Raw genomic sequence first — 15,163 nt, 5'->3', positions numbered from 1 at the left:
CCTGAACCTGTTCAATGCCAGGACAGATAAAAGCAACTCAAAGCTACTTTACTATTTAACTGCTTAAATAGAACATAGTCCACTTAATGTATTTTTGTAAAAACAAAAATCTGCATAAAATCAAAACCCAAAGAGCACCAAGAAAAATAAACAAAAAATCTGAAAACGCACCCCTCAAAACTCTCAATTTAAAATATATATTAAATTGAGAGTTTTGAGGGGTATATTTTGGGGGAGGATTGTTTTTCTTGGGGCTCTTTGAGTTTTGTTTTTATGTAGATTTTTGTTTTTGGTGTACTTTGGTTTTGATTATATATATTTATTTATATATTTATTTATTATATATTATATTATTATAATGATATATATTATATATATACATACATATATATATATATATATATATATATATATTTTGCACAGACTTCATGGGTCTGGACTACTTTCCATTTTAATTTTAATACTTACATTATCAAACCCTCCAAGCTTGTGTACAAGTCTGAATAATTTAAAGAGATTCAAATTTCTGTATCCCAGTACAGGTCGTTTATTAATGGGAGTGCCTGTAAAAGAACACAATTATTAATATAGCTTGACATGTATCTTTTGAGCTGAGCAGAAAACCAACAATGTACACCTTAATTATTTCTAGGGATAGTACTTTTCTCTGCTTATGAAAAAAAAAAAATCACAAAATCCCCAAAATCTTTTCCACAATCAAAATGAAACTCCACTCTATATAGAGGTATCAGTTGAATATAATGTTGTAAATATGTTGATAAAACATTAAAGCACTTTGGAAGCTTATCAGTGCCTCAATCATTATAATAAAATAAATTCTAAATACCTTTATAATTTGTCATTTGATTTTGTTGGGTTTTGTTATCATGAAAAATGAGAGTTCCCTGTGCTCCCTTTGCTCACCAGGATGCAGGTCCAGCTGTGGCTGTAATCCCTTCCCACCTGATATGCCAGTGCTCTGGCCCTGCCTATGCTACTGCCCCTCACTCCTGACCCACAGCCCCTGACCCTGCTGGTACCCCCCTCACTCCTGATCCAGAGGCCCCTTCTCCCCACAACCCTACTGGAGGGGACCCCCAGCCCCGCATGGACTCACAGGACACCAGCAGGGGAAGGGAGCGTTGGGGGAGGGGGTCCTTCAGGGGCAGCAGTAAGCTACATGGCTGGAAGGCTGCCAGCCTGCAAAGGGAAGGCCATTGTTTCCCATTGTTTTCTCCTTCCAAGGAGAAAATCCACGTTTTTCTGCAGTGAATGGAATACCCAGATCCCTGATTTCACACTATTAATTGTATTACTGCAAGCACTGCACTGACCATATCATACCCATACTGTCTTTTGTTGTTTTTCTATCTATATAATAACATAATAAACAGCATAGTCAACCTATATACAACTTTAAATATCCAACTCTTCTCAAAACACATTAATATAAAAAAGAATATTTACAAGTAGATACAAACACCCATATGGAAGTAGTTTCTCTACAGAAACAATAACTATTTTTGCAAACTGTTGAATAGTCATTTTCTTCAGTTTGAACCATTTAAAACATCAGATTATATATGTACATGCATCAATGAATATATTATATACACAAGAACTATTACAGTCTTATCAATATCATCTAAAACAAGTACTTCAGAGCTACAATTCCTTATGCAAGTTTGCAGGCATTAAAGGTATCCCTGTATATATGAAACAGGTCTCTAAACTCAGGTCTTACCATGTAATTAAAAAAAGGAAATATTTTCATTTTTAAAACAATGTTCTTGCAATACACAAATCTCTCAAAGATCTGACATTAAACAGCTTTTGTTTTAAAGACACTTCAGTCTGCCTTATTAATATACAAACATGCAGATGGTATTAAAAAGGCACTAGATAAAGAGAGGATGAACAAAGCCATCCAAATAATATAAGCAATCTTAAAATTACTCTCTCAAAATAACTTGTTAAAATTTAAAAATGTAATCTGTGCATTATAATTAAGAACAGAACTAAGTTTTAATACAAATATATACAAGGGGATATACAAGAAGCACATCAACCTATTGCTGAAAGCAGAAATACGTCTGCATTAGCAGCCATTAATGCTTGAACGCTGGGGGAAGGAGAAAGTGAGAGGCTGCCACCTCCCGGGTTTTAGGAGAACAAGAAATGGATACAATTCTGTGAGTTCCTGAAAATGAACTGCATAGGAAGACTGGGTCATAGTCTCAAACTTTAGTATAGTGTGGGCAGTACATCTACCTTTAATTTGCTGCATAATCAAAGATAGAACACCCACCTCTGTCTTCCATAAACTTGTATAACTGCTGTAGAAAGTTCTCTCTTTCCTCTGGAAAAGGCTCTATTTCTTCCTGTTTTAAATAATACAAGAAAAGAAAATGTATCACTTGTCTCATTTAGCATTTTTAACTAACCTACTTTCATTTGGAAAAGTATTACAATGAATTCAGTATACATTAAGAAGTTCAGGTTACTGTAAACATTGACAACACACTATATGAACTGTTTATAGTCTAAAATATTAAGCAATCTAGGAGCAAGAGAAGTTAGTCTGCTACTTGTAAAAATGAATAAATAAAAAAAATAAAAAATTAAGGACTGCTTAGAATTAATGGATTTAATACATCATTAAAGTTTCATGATAATTGTGATAAAAATTAAGACCATATCTTAAACGTGTCAGGTTGGGCAGGAAATGGTTTAGGACAAACCGGTATTGCTCTTCAAAGAGCAGGGGTGAGCAATTATTTGGGCCAGAGGGGCACAGAGAATTTGGGTGAACTGTTGTGGTCCAGGTCGGCAACCTCTGCTCCCCCACCCCCGACAGTTCACCATAACTCCCTACATGGCCCTCTGGCCCAAATAATTGCCCACCCCTGGGCAGAGAACAAAAGCTAGAGAAACCTAACCTTTCTTTCTCCCTTCTCCTCACACCCCTTTCTCCACCCCAAGTCCCTAGCATGTGGCCAGGCCAGTGCCATGCTGTATTCCTATGTACCAGCTTCGGCCATCTGGGTACAGTTGGCGCGGCTCCTGCCCAACACAGCCTCATGCCAGGGACTCAGGGTCAGGCAGGATCCACTCCAGCTGCGCCCACACAGTGCAGCCCGAAGTGGAGCACAGGAACACAGAACAGCACCAGTCCCTGTACCTGTGCCCCCACAAGGCCCCAGTCCAGCAGTGCCTGGATAACCAGCAGCTCCTGGGCCTCTTCTCCCTGTACCTCCTCCCTTGCCAGCATGGAGAACCTTATCTAAGCTTCAATTCACTGGGCACCAGGGTCTGAATGGTGCGCAGACAGCCTTGCCGGGCAAAAGCCTGGCCAGGAGCTCAGTGCCCCCTGCTTTGGAGCCTATACTGGGGACTGGGAGGTGGGACAGGGAGGGGAATAGCTGCTGCTGCTGCAGCTGGCTGGCATGGAGATGGGAGAAAGGCAAGAAAGATCAAAAGCCAGAGCAGCCATGGGCTGGATATAATTCTCGTTCAGGGGAGCAGCCGTGGGCCCAGGTAAAATCATTTGGCAGGCCAGATGTGGCCTGCAAACCATATTTTCCCCACTCCTGCCCAAGAGAGTATACTAGATTCTGAAATTCAGCTGCCCTGTCATTAGACATGGCTACTCCTTCATGACTGTACGAGGATGTGATGAAGGGTATTATTTCATACTTAAAAACTTGCCTAGATTTCTCCCACCTACACAGTTGGTCGAATAAAAGATATCGCTTAGTTCACCCAGAGGCAAGGATTTTTGTAAGTCATTTTCCAAAATGAACTGGCAAATATGATTGTGCCTGCATCTTTGTGTCAGTGGTTCCACAACTATTCACAATATACAGAGCCCAAAGACATTACACAAACATTGCCAAAGGAGTGGTATTCTGGTACCAACTGAATACAAGAGAAAACCTAGAACAGGGACTTAAAAATAAAAGACTGCTTGAAATTTAACATCCAGAACAACACCTATAATAAATTTACTTGGAGATTAACAGCAAAACACTGTGGTTTAGTCAGAGGCGACCCGGGCAGGGTGCGGGACTCAAGGCAAGTCAGCCCATGTGGGGTCCCACCCCCATCCTGATCTCATGGGCCCCAGACTTGAAGGAGCTGCTGCCGCCACCACCAGTGGAGGGGTAGCAAGTGGCTAGGCTTCCCCGCAAAGTGCAGGCACCAGGGCGGTCACCCTGATTTGCTCCTCCTAGGGACAGCCCTGGGTTTAGTGCAACAGTTCCTCCCAACCAGTTAGGCATTCTCTGGTGATTCTATATGCCATAATCAATATCAATAAATATGACCTGCACATGAAAATCACCTTACTTCTCGCATAAACAGAAGTGCAAAACATATTGATAACTATTTGCTTCTCATATTTCCTTGTAGTTCTAATGCTGTGAGGAAGGGTTTTTTTCTCCCCAGAGAGATATGTAAACCAAGAATCAGCTTTACTACCTTGGTATTCCTTTCAGTTATAATCAACTTCACAGTTTCTATAACCGACATAACCATTTCAGTAAATAAAGAAAAACTGTTGCTGCCATACCAGCTTTCACCTCTCCCATCCTACTACAAGCAATTCCTTAGATTAGTTATGAAAACTTCACCTACCCAGAAGCAAAAGACAAAAGTATTATCCATCAGGTCTAGTACAGAGACACAACCTTCAAATAGCCACTTTTCAGCCAACTGCTGGGCTAGATAATGTCAGTGTTACTCACCCTGAGGTCACTAATGTACCTGCCAGCCAGCAACAGGCAGGTTAAAAAGGTAGCACAATGGGTTACTTCTAAGCAAAGGAAGCAAACAATTCAGTGCTAATGAATATACAATAGATATTTTATCATAATCTAGCAGGAAGCCTAGTCTGCCTCTCTATATTTGACTGAAGCTAGATCTAGACTTAGACCTATAGAACTAGCTAGACCTATCCGCACACTAGTGAGGAAGCAGACACTGGCTGGAAGAGTTGCCTCTTCGGGGACTGGAAAGGAAGCAGTCCTAATGAAAAGTGCAAGGAAACAAATATTTCAGCTGTTTCTACAGTGTCTGTCACCACAGTAGTCCACCCAAAGTGATGGTGAGAGAAAAGCCGTTACCTCAGTGTACAGTTAGAAGCCATGTGACTGGCTGTAAGGGAACAAGTAAGAATTCTTCATGGCCTAGGGCAAGGGTGGGCAAAATGGCAGATCTGGCCAGCAGCCAGATTCTATTTCCCAGCAGCCCTTCCCCACATGGCAGGCAGTGGATCGCAGCTCTGCCCCAGCTCAGGACCATGATGTCACTGCTGCAAGGAGCCAGGGCAGAGCTGCAATCTGCGGGCTGCACGCTTCAGGCAGGGACATTGCAGGTGGCAGATTGCAGCTCTACCCTGGCTCCTTGCAGCAGTGACAGCGTGGGACCAAGCTGGGGCAGAGCCATGATCCATTGCCTGCACACCCCTGCCCCAAGCATGCAGGGCTGCAGATCGTGGCTCTCCCCTGGCCCTGGACCAAGCTGCGATACTGCAAGATCCTAGCAGCTCCAAAGCAGGCCCCTGCCCTGCCCTGCCGCAGGCCCTGCCAGCGTGGATGGGGCAGGTCTCCATGGCAACCCCAGTCTTGCACTATCACAGCACAGCTGTGGCTCGAGTCTCCATGGAAACCAGCCCCAGCCACATGGGCAGGGGCTGCTGGGAAATGGAGTCCACTGCTGGCTGGACTGTGCCTGCCCCTGGCCTAGGGGGAGCTGGACAAACATGCCCATCCAAACATCTCTAAGTCCCCAGAGTGTTCTCATACTGTTGACTGAGAAACTTCCTGTGGCTGGGAACTCACAGACAGTATATACAGCAATGGAAGTGGAAGGAGGAAGGAAGGGCAAGACTCACACACAGAGGGGGAAGGACAGGATCAGACTGCGTGAGTCAAAAAAGCATGCAACTCTAGTATCTCCTGGACTGAAGATTACGAAGTGAAGGCTAGAGACGCTATAGAAACAAAGCTAAGAAAAACTGTCACAGCAAATCCCTCCAAGACTGGGGAACACAGAATCAATGGCTGTTCATTATGGCATACATAGAGGTAGCTTGCACAGACCAAGGGACACCAGATCATACCATAAAGGTGACAAGGCTGGTAGATGGAGCCACGGTAGCTGCTTCTTTCTGCCAAAAAAAGGTCCAAGGGCCAAACTGTTAAAAATATTAAGACTTCAAAACTCACTTCTTGCTCACTCATAGCTTCCCTAGTCCCTCCCCTCCCCCCGGGAGGAAAGCACATTGTATTGTGTGCCTGGTTGACTAGTCCAGCAAAAAAAAGACAATGACACTGTGAGATAGATGAATGTATTGAATCTGCATGTGTGAATCTAAAGTTACTTTGTTGCATCTGCTAATGCTAATACATGTATAGTTTTACTTCATTTTTACACTATATTTCGTGCCTGCCAATCTGGCAGCACTTTTTCCCACACTTGTGGCTAGAGTTATTTCTTTACGAATGCCTTAGACAAACATAACTGGCAACAAGGATGGGATCCCATGAGCGTGGCACTCATTAAATCAAGCTGAAGTATTTATTTTATTTTAACTGCGAGCACTTGAAATGATGGAACCCAAAATGGCTGCTTATATTGGAACAACTGGGGCTTGTGAAAGCACCTTGGAGGACTGGCCTATGTATATATGTAGCAGCTGGAGCAGTTTTTTTTTTTTTAAGCAAATGAGATTCCCCCATGGAAACATGTAGCTGTATTACTAAGTTTAATGGGAGGAAAAACAGTTTGCTTCACAACCTGCTCACTCACCCCAGAAGAGTCAGCAAACACAACCTTTAAGGAATTAATAAAAATTGCCCAAGAGCATCTTGTGCCTAAAACATTGGTTGTTGCAGAAAAAAAAGTCAGGGTTCCTTAAAAGAAATCAGCTTGAAGGTGAACTGTTTCCTCTTTTGCAACAGAGTTACAGAAATTGTCAGAAAATTGTAATTTTAAGGATGGACTTAATGATGCCCTCAGAGACAGATGTGTGTGTGGGCTACTTAATGAAGCCATACAAAAGGAAGCTCTTCACACAGGAAGACCTCACCTTTAAACATGCTGTTCAGATTGGAATAGCTATGGAAACTGCAGCAAAGGATGCCACAGAACTGCATGGAGGAGTGCCTATGGAAACAGGAACAAATGAATTATTAAATATACAAAGAAAGAGCCAGGGCAGGTAGCAACTTCATGTGTGCAAAAGGGTCTCACAACTAATAGGTGGCTTAAGGAATGCTACTGCTGAAACTGTAGTAAAAAGGATATATCCAGGCTGTGTGCTGTGCTAAGAAGTAAAAAAGAGAGTGCAGTAAGGTATAAAAGAAGGGAAAAGGTGCATGTAACAAACAGGGACAGTAGTGAGACAGACAGTACGAATGGAGTAGCTAGTCTGGGGTCTGTCATGTGAACGAGGGTGATAAATCAACCATCTGGCTGACACCCCGGGTTGGTGGGAAAACCCTTAAAATGGATACAGACTGTAACATCTGTTATCTCATATTCTGAACATTAAAAAAACTCCTAAAACTATGAAATTAAAGGAGATCCTGGTGTTGTTAAAAATGTATAAAGGACAGAAGATTATGCCAAAGGAGGCAATGTTAGTGCCAGCAGAATAAGCAGTGTTTTTTAAAGAGTTGTTCATAATTTAAAAAGGGGGACTCTCTGTGGGGTCATGCATGGTTAAGATAGGGGTGAACAAAGTCTGGCCATGGGCCATATAGGGCCCACAGACTCCCTTTCCCAACAGCCCCTGCCTATGTCACTGCACCCAGTTTCCATGAACCACAGCAGTGGCAGCACAGGGCTGGGGTTTCCATGGAGACCAGCCCCAGGAGCACCGGCAGGATGTGTAGCTGGGCGGGGAGCTGCTCCAGAGCCGGGCTCTTGTGGTGGTGATAGCGCTATCCCAAACTAGGACAGAGCTGCAGTCCAGTGCATGCTTGCCTTGGGCAGGGGCATGCAGGCAGTAGATCACAGCTCTGCCCCAGCTCCAGACCATCCTTGTCATCACTGCAAAATCCCAGCCCCAGCTGCAAAACAGCTCCCTGCCCAGCTGTGCACCCTGCCAGCTGTGCTGGGCCCAGTCTCCGTGGAAACTCTGGCCTCACGCTGTTAGTGCCACCACTCCTGGGGTCTCCATAGAAACCAGCTGCAGTGACACAGACAGGGGCTCCTGGGAGATGGTGTCTGGCCGCTGGCTGGATCCACCCTTTTGGCCACCCCTGAGTAAGAGATTCCCCTGGACTGGAATTGTGTAAAGATGCTATAGGCACCTTTCACAGGTCCCTGCAGAAACAGTTAAACAACAATTAGAAGGGTTATTAAACTAGGCCTCAAAGTAGTCAAGGCAGGCATTTCCACATCAAAGCTAGGATAATGATAAATGAAAATGCACTTTTCACAAAGCTTGGCCAGTTCCTTACAGCCTGTGCACCAAGGTAGATAAGGAATTGGACCACCGAGAAAGAGAAGACACTTTCTGGAGTGAGGGAGGCGCACTTAAGGTGCCAACTGTTTAAAAAAAGTGGTACAGTAATGATGTGTGAGGACTTTAAGCTTCAAAATTGGCACTAGGGATGTTAGTATTATTTTTAAAAATATTCACTTAAGCTCCTCTAATTATATTGGTTAAATAATTAACCGTTAACACAGCAGCTCTGATGACTGCTTCTGGGAGCCAACTGACAGCTCCTAGAGCCCTTTGGCTGAGAGGTATGGGCAAGTCCAGCCAGACAACACAGCACAGCTGAAGCCCCAACCCTGCATCCGGAATGGGTACCCACCAGAAGGGATACCCTGCTTAAAAAAAGGTTGAAAACCCCTGTGCCAGCATACCAGAAACGCAGTATGTTTCATGCTAGCAATGCTATTTATGGGTTGGAATTTCAGGTCACAGCTGGACTTATTAAAATAAACAGATTTGCAGCAACATGCTGGAAATTGCCAAATAAGTCAGGCCAGGATAAGGAGAACAGGCACCCCCTGGCAGATGCATGTAGGCCAAAATATAGTTTCCTGTGATTACCAGGGATTTAAGAAATGGCAGCCTGTGGCTACGAATGTACAAACAGGTACTTTATCCTACACAGTGCAAGTGGTGTCCAATATTGTTTGGCACTGCCGCATCAACCAATTAAAAGATATAAGCATGACTGCTGAACAAAGTATAGCAGCAAGAGTTGAAGCTTCACCTATTGTTGAGCCATTAGCTTTGCAACATACAGTGACAATCAATAATACTACACCAGATAATCGCAATGCTAACCAGCCAGGACATCATAATCTTGAGCTACCTGCATCTGATGGATACAGCTGAATCCAACATGGATGAAGGAGGGCCACCTTCTCAGGACTATTTAATCTAGTGATAGCCACTACACAAGAAGGAAATGTAAACATGAACCTGACATAATAATCAATGCACCACGTTCTCAGGGACGTGATCAAGGTGATCAACATTACCCATAAAAGGAAAAGTGAGTCACCTGACAGAATTGCAATCTGTACCTTACGCCACTATCATTTCAAAGGGGAGGGGGGGAAGGGGAACAAGATGCAAGATAAGTGAACGTGTTAAATCTGCACACATGAATCTGAAGTTACCTTTCTGCTGAATCTACTAATGGCAATGCAGGTATAGGTTTACTTCATGTTTACAATATATTCTGAATGTGCCAGTCTGATGGCACTCTTTCCCACACTTGCAGCTGAAGTCATTTATTTAAGAATGTCTTAGACAAAACATAACAGACACCATCTGCAGTTAACAGATCTAAGAGTATAGTAGAACAGCAGGATGGAAAACCATGGAATGAAGGCAGTGAGTATAGATAGATGACAGTTTCCATCTCATGCACTAGTAGCCTCCCAAAAAGCCTAACCAAGCGAGGGGTTGTAATCCATCTGGCCACAACATCAAGATCTTCAATTTGCAAAATGCTCCATCTAGGGAGGATGGGCAAAGGGATAACAAGAACAGCAGTCATTTGGAACAGAAACAGGTCAATGTCTTTTCTACAATTCCAACCAGGGATGGGAACACGAGGTTGCTGCATTGCAGTCAATGTTGCAGGGATGCAACAAAAAACTAGTTGTGCTAACAAAAAAACTGCTACACTAAACTAGTAGAAATCAGTCTTTGGGTACAGATAGCAGGAATCCATCCACAGTGCCTGCAATGTCCCCTCATCAAGGAAGTCTGGTGCAAGTAGGCTTAAGCTCAATAGTGGTAGGGGTAAAGCCAGAAACATGCTAGCTCAGGCAAAACTCAAAACACAGTGCTGCTTCAGTTTATCCTCTGGAAAGTTTCTGCCAGTGATGCTCTAGTGAAAATTTGTACAGAAGCTAAAGCGCAAGTAGAACTCCTATGAAAAGGCTGATGCATCCTGAACTTTCCTGGGCTTGAAAATCCACTCCTAGACCACCTGTCTTTTCAGAACTATGAGGTGAAGGTAAAGTGTGCACAATTACCCATCTTAAAGAACAAACAATGCAAGAAAACTCACAACAGCTTTTCAGCTGTAGTAAAAATACATATCCAAAAAGACAAGAAACCATTTATTTACTGTGTTAATGCATGTAGTGCCCTCAAAGCTGACTTCATTGAAACTGCAAAAAGTTAAATGAAGTCAGCAGTTGTCAGCAGTCTAAGGAGAGTGGTCTTAATATAAGCCAGGTAAGGTGACTCCCTACATCCAACACAGCATGCAGTATCTATCTACAGCAGTTGATACCACGGAAATGCAGATAAATATTTGCATATGAAGAAATGTGACCCCCACATCTGCAAGTCCCACCTGGGGAAAAGGGTACAGTACCAATGTATGCGCTATTGTCCAGGAGTTAAACTAAGGTTCAGACAGCAAGCTGGCTTGGTGTTCTAGACCACTACAGTAGGGAAGGGTTGAATCTTTTACTCTCCTATGCTGAAATAACTTATGCAAGAGAAGCCCACTCCATCTTTGAACAGATTACAAGATTCAGCTGTTTACATTATAAAATATACATTTGCTTCTGAGCATTTCTGACACCACAAACCAACTCATTTCCTTTAACTGCTTCTCAGAGGTGAATAAAAATTTCAGTCAGGAAGTATACATTCAGAGGACAAAGTTATTTACTTCAGTGATGGGGCGGTTGTCTAAATTTTACAGAAATTACTCACAATGTGAGATAAGAAATAAATACTGAATCCAGTCATCCTAGGGCAGGGAGAAAATAATTTGCAGATGTGTTCACAGTTGTATGACAATTAGTAAAGATAATGACTAGTGTTAAACTGCCCTAAGGCTGAAATTATAATAGATCTCTTTCTAACAAATTAAACATAACATTTTATTTCCAGTATCAGGTACAATTCACATGTATATTTTCTAACTACACTGGCTTTCCCAATCCTCCAATTAGAAGGTATGCCATAGACAAGAACATATCATAGCCAAGGGGGCATTCTCATCTTCTTTCAAGTGTCAATATGATGCACAAGTCTCTCAATCCCCATCTCTCCCCGCTACTTCACCCTGCCTGGATCCAACAAGATGTCTCAGATGATATGTACTGTTTTCCTGAGAATTGGTAAGAGCAAGACTTTGATCCTAGATTCTGCCTTCAGCTTTCAACTTTTACCTATTTTGGTCCTCACTAGCCCAGCCCCTTGACTGCAAGTGTTAACAAATAGTTTGCTTGGTCTATCTGCAGCTATTAATCAGATTTCCACACAGAGAGTCAGCACACAAGACTTTGATCCTAGAGAGATGCATATTTAAGATACAAAGGATGTGCTAAAACCTGTGCTGTCAAGTCCTAATCAGAAATGTAAATCAAACCTCAGTACATGGAAGTGAACTGGACAGATATGCCTCATTAACTTACCTCTTCTTCGCTGCTGTTATCTTCTTTCTCTTTTTCATCTTCTTCCTCTTCTTCAGCTTCACTGCTGGAGCTTTCCTCCTTCAATTCTGTTTTCCAATTACCAGGAACAGTTCTGTTCTTACGGAATTCAAGGGCTTGATCAAAAGCTGCAAAGAAGCCAGCATTTATTACAACTGAATGGAGAATCAGCTCATCCCAGTTTTATAAAACCAAAATAAAATAATTTGGGGGAAGGAAAGGCAAGAGCAAGAACCCACCACTCCATCCTTAAATTTACAGAATTTCAGTGATGTCCCTTGACAGGCACTCTTTTCTTGCCCCTCTATGCAGGTGTTCAGGCAGGTAAAGTCTGTGGCCTCTGCCACAGACATTCTATAGCAAACTCTTTACATCCATTATCATTTGTGCAACAAGGCATTATTGTAGTATAAATCAGGGGCTCCTTGTACTGGACAATATATGAATAGGTAATTAAAAGACAGTCCCTGTCCTAAAGAGTATTTAATATAGGCCATAGACAGATATATATTTGAAGCACTACAAATTCTGCTCCAATTTGGAGCATTTCAAATTCAGAGTGCTTTGGTGCCATACAGATGCAGGCCCCCCTCAACTGTGCCTCTACCAGAGAATCTCAAAATCATTGTTATAACACGCAGCAGTGCTCAGAAATCTAGTTGGGAACTTGAGTGCTGTGGGCAAAGGGCGGTAGCAGTGGTCGCGCTGATGCCCGTGCAGCAGGGACTGGGCCAGCAGCACAACTACTGCTATTTTTGCAAGGTGTTCTTCATTTCCAATGAATTTTTGAAGCACTTAAACTATTCAAGTGTTTTTTTCAGCCACAAAGGTCTGTACACTCACTCTTTGTAGTGCTTCAAATGTTATGGCTGTCCAGGACCTTACCGCTGACAAGAACAACAGGTAGGAATTGGGTGGAGAAAGGTCGTAAATAAGTGTGTTTCTTTGTACAGCCTGCTTGCCCACACTATGCCGCTTGCTGAAGAGTCTACAACGCTAACTGTGAGAATATAAATTTTTCAGGACTATCACAAGTTTACCCATGTTACAAGCAGGTTTATGCAGGTCCATCGCAAGTAGGCAATCTTCTGGTGAAATATATTAAGTAGGTGCAATTCATCACAAGTTGCTTTGTCTGGTGATCTCACATTTAACAAGCAACACATAATGGGGTTTTTTTTGTTTGTTTTTTTAAAGAGTGTACTTCACAACTTCGAGACATCTTCCAGTTCTAAATGTCATTGTGAAAAAAAGTAGCATCTTGGCACTCTTGCAGGACGCCAAACATGCATTCTTATGTGTCTGGGCAATACATATCACTAACTAATAATAATTAAACACCCCTTTCCTAATAATTAAATACCCCCAGACACACACACATACACACACCTCCTATTCCCAAACATAAATGTTTTTTCTTATTCCAAGATTATTCTTACCTTGTTTTAACACAGCATCTGGCTTTGGTGAAGTTTCACTGATTTCCCGAACATCTTTTCGTGGGACAGAAACACTAGAGAATTTTAAGAAAGCATTGATAAAGCAAAGGTTTTTAAAAGAAAGAACATATTTTTGAAAGATAAAAGTTTATTATGGGAAGATGATATCAAAGAATACACAACAGCTATTCAACATAAATATGTATAATCTGAAATGAACTTGAATGATTACATAAATAAACCACCATTGATAAGAAAAGTATTGAGACAATACGTTGCTTAGCAAATGTTACTACTAGTTAAATAAAATGTATACTTTGTGCATTATTAATAAACAGAGTGAAAAAAAGTCTGCCATCTTGCATAGTTTGGGTAAACCATGAGTATCTATCCATTAGCATATTAAGGAAAATATATTCTTACTAATTGGTATCTTTATAGCTAATAGTATTATTTTGGAAAATTACAGAAACACTGTTAATTTAGTGAGTTAACAAAAACCTTACATCAAGGAAACCAATAATAAAACCCCCCCAAATATTCTCAGTGGAAAAGACTGCAGAATTAGAAACAATACATTTTATTAGTTAGTTGTATTGTGGTTGTATCCAGAGATCAAATACCAACTAATGCTACATTGTGCTTTTACTCTTCTTAAGTAACATGTGCCAATGTGTTTCAATCAGTTATTGTGAAGCAATCTCTGAAATCATATTCTAGAGTTAAGGAGGAAACTAAACTATGATGAAACTGTTCCAGATTTCAACATCCCTCTGCGAAGAAACTCTGCCAAGCTGAATCGAGAAGCAGAAATATCCACAGTATTTTTAATCAAAACTAAAATCTGTCATAAGAGGAAGAAAATGAATCCATTACTATTGGCAGAGCTAAGAGTTCATAATGCCTTTGAAAGCCGGACATGATCTAATTTTCTATTTTTTCTTTACTCTCTTCCTCTTTGCTAACCAATAGTAAGTTACTTTCTTAAAAGAAAAGATGGTCATATACAATCCTGTTCTATACTACTGCAGAAAGTATATGCCTCAAATAAGAAACAGGTTGTTATAGACCTTGTCTTTCAGTATGGACAGAGGTAACAACTGAAGTGTTTCAAATAGAGATGCACTAATATATTGGCCGCATATCAGATCGGCATCAGTAAAAGGAAAATTAACATTATTGGCAATTGGCTTTTTTTGGCCGGCGTAGCTGATAATATCAATGATAAATGCAGCGTACACACACGCAGCTGCAGCATACACACGGCCAAGACTGCAGCCAGGCAGCATGGAAGCAGCCTCCTGCCAGTAAAGCTGTGAGGGAGAAGGGATAGGATGTGGGGGTGGGGGTGCAGATCAAGGTCCCCATGGAGAGGGAGGGAGTGGGGCAGGGGCCAGGACAGGTGCTGCCCAGCCAGGGCAGTCAATGTGTAGGAGTAGGACAGAGCTCCAGGTGGCTCATCTAGGTCACCCCTCCCAGCACCAATGCCACCCACCCTGAGTGCAGCCCCGGCCCAGCCCCCACCACCAAAAAGAGGCCAGCGCAGCCCCTGGCCCCAAGCCCGCAGCCCACCCTAACCCCATGCACAAATCCAGGGTGCACATGCCTCCCATGCCTTCCCCAGGGGTATGTGCAGTGGCAGAGAGCCACCTGCCCCCTCCCCCGTGCCCCCCAGACAAGCCACCTGTGGCTCCATCCCGCTCCCACACATTCACTGCCCTGTCTGGGCAGTGCCTGCTCCTGCTCCACTCCCTCTCTCACCGTGGAGGTCCCAATCTGCTCCTCCCCCC

General features: G+C 42.5%; 1 protein-coding gene across 2 annotated transcripts in view; it reads right to left on the bottom strand.

Moving 5' to 3' along the window:
* Positions 1–15,163, bottom strand: part of ARID4B (AT-rich interaction domain 4B) — a 185,908-nt gene that overhangs the window by 61,823 nt on the left and 108,922 nt on the right. For both annotated transcript variants that reach the window (XM_019527131.1, XM_019527132.1), the window contains exons 9-12: positions 13,374–13,447; positions 11,917–12,062; positions 2,309–2,381; positions 469–563 (exon numbers count right to left, since the gene is read on the bottom strand). In XM_019527131.1, coding sequence (XP_019382676.1) covers positions 469–563; positions 2,309–2,381; positions 11,917–12,062; positions 13,374–13,447 — 388 coding nt within the window. The remainder of the gene's footprint in view (positions 1–468; positions 564–2,308; positions 2,382–11,916; positions 12,063–13,373; positions 13,448–15,163) is intronic.

Source organism: Gavialis gangeticus, unplaced genomic scaffold (genome assembly GCF_001723915.1).
Source record: "Gavialis gangeticus isolate Ggan-Ray unplaced genomic scaffold, GavGan_comp1, whole genome shotgun sequence".
Classification (NCBI taxonomy): domain Eukaryota; kingdom Metazoa; phylum Chordata; order Crocodylia; family Gavialidae; genus Gavialis; species Gavialis gangeticus.
The sequence above is the reverse complement of the archived record's forward strand: the minus strand, read 5'-3'. Positions and strand labels throughout refer to the sequence as shown.